Here is a 6,000-nt window from a genome sequence, read left to right as displayed (position 1 = left end):
GAGGAAGTGACGAAGATGATTGATGAAGAAAGGGCGGCGGATGTTGTCTACATAGACTTCAATAAAACCTTTCACAAGGTCCCTCATGGCAGACTGGTACAGAGGTGAAGGCGTACTGGATCAGAGGTGTGCTGGAAAGATGGATACAGAACTGGCTTGAGTATAGAAGACAGAGGGTAACAGCGAAAAGGTGCTTTTGTGAATGGAAGGCTGTGACTAGTGGTGTTCCGCAGGGAGCTTTGTTGTTTATAGTGTATATAAATGATTTGGAGGAAAATATAGTTGGTCTGATTTGTAAGTTTGTGGATGACAAAAAGATTGTTGGAGTTGTAGATAGTGAAGAGGGTTGTCAGAGGATATTGATCAGTTGGAGGCTTGGGCGGAGAAATGACAAATGAAGTTTAATTCGGATAAATGTGAGGTAATGCATTTTGGAAGGAATAATGCAGGTGGGATTTATACAGTAAATGGCAGAACACTTCGGAGTATTGACAGGCAAAGAGGCCTGGCTGTACAGGTCCACAGATCACTGAAGGTGGCAGTGCAGTTGGATAAAATAGTCAAGAAGACATATGGAATGCTTGCCTTCATTGGCCGCAGCATTGAGTATAAAAATTTACAAGTCATGCTGCAGCTGTACAAAATCTCAGTTAGGCCACATTTGGAATATTGCACACAATTCTAGTCACCACATTACAGAAGGATGTGGATGCTTTGGAGAGGGAACAGAAGAAGTTTACCAGGATGTTGTCTGGTCTGGATAGTATTAGCTTTGAGAAGAGGGTGGATAAACTTGGATTCTTTTTACTAGAATGACGGAGGGTGAGAGGCGACATGATAGAGGTTACAAAATTATGAGTGGCATGAAGAGTGGAAAATCAGACCAATTTCCCAGGGTGGAAAAGTCAATTACTAGGGAAAGGTTGAAGGTGTGAGGGAGAACGTTTAGGGGAAATGTGCAAGGTAATTTTGTTTACGGAGCATGGTGAGTGCCTGGAATGTGCTGCCAGGGGAGGTGGTGGAAGCAGATATGACAGCGATGTTTAAGAGGCATCTTAACGAATAAATGAATAAAATGGGAATAGAGGGATATGGACCGGGTAATGCAGACTGTTTTAATTTAGACAGGCATCATGATCAGAGCAAGTTTGGAGGGCTGAAGGGCCTGTTCCGGTGCTATTCTTTGTTTAACATTGAGTTCAATAATATCAGACCATAATCTGTGCTCCATTTTGTTTCCTTCTATTTTTTTCCAGTCAACAGTACACCTGCTCCAGGCACATTCTTTGTTTCTTTTCTTGCCCCATCACCATCCCCATTTGTCATGGAAGGCTACCTCTTCCTTCATTCAATCTCTCCTCTCTTTTAACCTTTCGCAAGCCTTCATTTTGTCCCCGCCGCGCCCATCTCTGCTCAAACCTACAGTATTACATTTCTAACTTTTCCCAGTTCTGATGAAAGGTCATCAACCTGAAATATTAACACCATTTCTCTCCACAGGCGCTGACATAATGTGCTGAGTGAGCATTTCCAGTATTTTCTACTTTTAGTTCTAGATTTCCAGTATACCTCTTTTTTGCTCGCAGATTATTTTTTTCCTGTTTCATTGATCGAGAGACCCGACAACCGAACCATATTTTGACTCCTGCCCAGTAACAATTTGGTTGAGCCTTCCTCGCTCAATTTGCAGCAGATGATAAATAGTGGTCTAGCAGAGTGACACCCATACACAAACCCACCTCTAAAACATTAAAACAACTCAGTACTGTGTGGCTGGAAAAATGAACATCAATTGGCCAAATATGTGTGGCCAACCAAACCTATTGAACAACACTGCTCTACACATCCCAGGTATAAGAATGTCTTGAGCTTCACGTTCAACCTGGAGGTAGCGAGTGAGCTGATCTTAGTTAGGGCAACAGTTTTTGTACCCCATAATTGCAATCCAAAAAAAGACAAATCAGCCAGAATTCCCGGGCGGGATTCTCCGAGCCTCCATGCCGAAATCACGATTGGCGCGGGGGTGGAGAATGGGCGTCAAATGCAAAATCCGGTCCAACGCCGCTCCCGTGCACGGTCTATGCGGCACAGGTCAGGGACCATTGATAGAGGCCCCCCGCGGCGATTCACCGACGTAAACTGGTCGGGTTCCCGACGGCGTGGTTCTAACCATGTTTTGCCTGACGGGAACGGCCACGGTGGCTGCGGAGTCAGTCCATGGCTGCCCTGGTGGGGGGCGGGGATCTCAAACGGCCAGGCTATCGATTGGGGCCACCAATCCGCGGGCGCGTACAATCTCGGGGGGGCTCCTGTCTCTTTGGTGCCAGTCCGCGGTGTGTATCCGTCATGTTGCGTTGGGCGGCCGTTGCCATGTGCATGCGTGGACCCCGGACCGGAGTGTAGGGCCCCGTATTGGCAGTCAGAGCTGCGAGAAGCACTCCGGGTCCCTGCTAGCCCCTTTCAGTTAGGAGAATCACTCTGGACTTTCTTCAGGAAAGTCCAGAGTGATTCGCCCACATTTTGACGCTGGAGTGGGGATATAGCCCCATTATTGGAGAATCCGGCCCTGCATTCCTGTTCGCCATCTCGTGACTTTATTGGAATGTGCCTGGTCTGTGAGTATGTACCCTCTAGAGACTAACATCTGAAAAATGGGCTGTTATTAACGTGGTGTCGGAAAGTTATCAATGTATATCGATCCACTGGCGACAAAGGTTATCTCTTTCAGGGAAAGCAGCGCTATTAAATGAAAGAACCAGACATTTCTGGCGATATGTGAACGAGTTGCCGTTTCCCTCTGGTAACACCAGGCTAGTTAATGATTGACAGCAATCCGCAGAATCCTTTGGTTAAAGAGTAACCACCAATCAGCGGAGTGGGGCAGTGGAGCAGACGCCAGATCTCTCGGCTATTTAAAGGGAAGACGTCCTCAGATTTCGTACTCAAATTCCTCATTTATTTCTCCGATGAGGGAGGAGTTTACAGGAGGCGAGAGGGTTCCTCGCGGCCTTTATTAAAATATCTCCAGCAACAGGCAGCGGGTCGGGCAAGTACACGCCTATCCAGTAAAGGACCTAGGAAATGACTGCCGGTTACATTTTTTTGAAAAGTCATTGACAATGAGTTATCACAAGCTAAAGGTAGCGGTGATCGGAGCGGGGGCGGGCGGACTCTGCGCTGCCCGCCAGCTGCTGGCCAGGCCACAGGCCTTCGCTCCCCCTGTGGTGTATGAGCTGTCTGACTGTGTCGGAGGCACCTGGGTTTACACCGACAGAGTGGGAAAGGACGACAATGGCCTGCCTATACACTCCAGCATGTACAGGGATTTAAGGTAATGTGCATCGCATGCCAAACTAACGGGCAGGTCATTTGATGTATCAGTTAGATAAAAATGTCATGAACTTGGCATCCTACTGTTTGTACACCAGAGTGAGCTGTCGCCTTCCGCATGCCCATATGCGTTCGCCTGCTTGAATAATCCAGTTGTCAGGAAGTGGACTGGTTTTTGATTCCCAGTGTGATAACTTGCACCATCTGCTGGTCGTGTCAAATCAGCAGAGCAGTGAAGCAGGAGTGATCCTGCTTTCTCCGTTTGGGCTGCATAGATGTCGCGAGCTTTAATGGGCACTTCAACATTTTAAACTCATGTTTCCAGGCGCTCAGATTAACCAATCTTGGTGCACTGATTTGAAATGTATCAATAAAACAGCAGGAAGAGAAGTAGACCATGGGTGAGAATGGTGACCATGACAGCAGAACTCTTGGTAAAAGTAGTACAGGAAGTAGGAGAGAAAGGAGCACTTTCGAAACTCTATGTTCGTGCAACAATACCTTGCAAAGGCACGAATTTGACACCGTTAGAATGCAGAAAAGGTTAGGGGAAGTTACTAAAGATTGGTAAGAGGAACATTTTGAAAAGGCTTAATGAAGATTGGGTTAGAGACGGAGGTATTCAGGAAGGGAGTTGCACAGTGGTGAGCTGTGATGGCTGAAGAATGTTGAAGCAGAGTTGGGAAGTGAGCAGACCAGGGTGTACGAGAACTAGAAGAAGTTGAAGGAGCATGGCCAGGGAAAGGAGGAAGAGGATTTTGAATTCACATGCTCCAGTATCTGAATGCAGATTGGATTGGATTTGTTTATTGTCACGTGTTCCGAGGTACAGTGAAAAGTATTTTTCTGTGAGCAGCTCAAACAGATCATTTAGTACATGAAAATAAAATAAAATTGAAATAAAGTACATAATAGGGCAACACAAGGTACACAATGTACATAGACACCGGCATTGGATGATGCACCAGGAGGGAATTAATCAGGTCAGACATTTAGGGTCGTTTAGGAGCCTGTTAACAGCGGGGAAGAAGCTATTTTTAAATCTGTTTGTGCGCATTCTCAGATTTTTGTATCTCCTGCCCGATGGAAGAAGTTGGAAGAGTGAGTAAGCCGGGTGGGAGGTGTCTTTGATTATGCTGTCCGCTTTCCCCAGGCAGCGGGAGGTGTAGATGGAGTCAATGGATGGGAGGCAGGTTTGTGTGATGGACTGGGCTGTGTTCACGACTTTGTGAATTTTCTTACGGTCTTGGGCTGAGCAGTTGCCATACCAGGCTGTGATGCAGCCAGACAGGATGCTTTCTATGGTTGATGCACTATCAATTGCACTTAAAGACTCGAATCAGTACAAGAGAGGCTTTATTACAGTGAGATGTTTATCCTCCGACTGCAGCTGGTAGAATGGCAGCTCAGGAGAACTCGTACATATTTATACGGCTCCCTGTGGGCGGAGCTAGCCGGCAGGGGCTACCGACGAACCTGTAATACAGGTACTGCTGTACATCCCCTAATAGAGGCACACACACAATTACATAGTGGTGGATCACCACATTCACCCCCTGTTAAAAATGAGTCCAGCGGGGTGACGTGGAACTATATACAGAATCCGTGAATTATTTACAGAGGGGAGGGGGAAAAAACATTAAGTGTCCATCTTGCAACCTGGTGCCCGTCAGAGGTTAAGTCTGTCCGGTGGTCTGACGGTTCGTTGGGAGCGACGCAACAGTGGTGGTGACGTCTGTACAGGCGGTGTTGATGGCGTCGGTGCTGGCGGTGCTGGTGGTGTTGGTGCTGGCCAGTGGCTGGATGACTCCGGGAGCGTGCGGAATCTTCCATGTCCTCTGGCGTGGGCAGGGGAAGGAGGGATGGACCTGGTGGGGCTGATGCTGGGAGTGCCGGGGGAGGAGAGGGTGGTGCATGGGTGGGGAGGTGTGTGGGAGTGGGATCGGCACCTGAGAGAGCCAGGTCCCTGAGCGAGACCGTATCCTGGCGGTCGTCGGGGAACTCCACGTAGGCATACTGGAGGTTTGCGTGGAGCAGGCGTACCCTGTCCACCAAAGGGTTCGCCTTGTGGAGCCTGACATGCCTACGCAGTAGGACCGGCCCTGGAGCTGCGAGCCAAGTCAAGAGCAACACCCTGGATGTAGATTTCCTAGGGAAGGTAAAAACACGTTCATTGGGCGTTTTATACGTGGCAGTGCACAGTAGAGACCGGATGGAGTGCAATGCATCCGGGAAGACCTGCTGCCAGCGAGTGGCTGGGAGGTTTCTCGACCGTAGGGCAAGCTGGACGGCCCTCCAAATCATCCTATTCTCCCTCCATACCGTCCCGTTCTCCCTCTCTACCTGCCCTTTTCCCCAGTGGTTGTAGCTGGTCGTCCTGCTGGAGGCGATACCCCTGCTGAGTAGGAACTGACACAGCTCATCGCTCATGTATGAGGATCCCCTGTCACTGTGGATGTAGTCGGGGAAACCGAACAGTGCGAATATGGAATCAAGGGCCTTGATGACGGTGGCAGACGTCATATCCGGGCATGGGATGGCGAATGGGAACCTGGAGAATTTATCGATCACACTAAGGATATATGTGTTGCGGTCGGTGGATGGGAGGGGCCCTTTGAAATCCACACTGAGGTGTTCAAAGGGGCGGGATGCTTTCACCAGGCACGCGCA

At 48.7% G+C, this 6,000-nt stretch overlaps 1 protein-coding gene across 1 annotated transcript in view; it reads left to right on the top strand.

The window, feature by feature from the left end:
- Positions 1-2,713: 2,713 nt before the first annotated feature.
- Positions 2,714-6,000, top strand: part of zgc:77439 (uncharacterized protein LOC378987 homolog) — a 28,584-nt gene continuing 25,297 nt past the window's right edge. The window contains exon 1 of the mRNA XM_038806529.1: positions 2,714-3,331. Within this exon, the coding sequence (XP_038662457.1) occupies positions 3,120-3,331 (212 nt within the window). The 5' untranslated portion in view covers positions 2,714-3,119. The remainder of the gene's footprint in view (positions 3,332-6,000) is intronic.

The sequence above is a fragment of the Scyliorhinus canicula genome, chromosome 9 (genome assembly GCF_902713615.1).
Source record: "Scyliorhinus canicula chromosome 9, sScyCan1.1, whole genome shotgun sequence".
Lineage (NCBI taxonomy): Eukaryota > Metazoa > Chordata > Chondrichthyes > Carcharhiniformes > Scyliorhinidae > Scyliorhinus > Scyliorhinus canicula.
The sequence above is the reverse complement of the archived record's forward strand: the minus strand, read 5'-3'. Positions and strand labels throughout refer to the sequence as shown.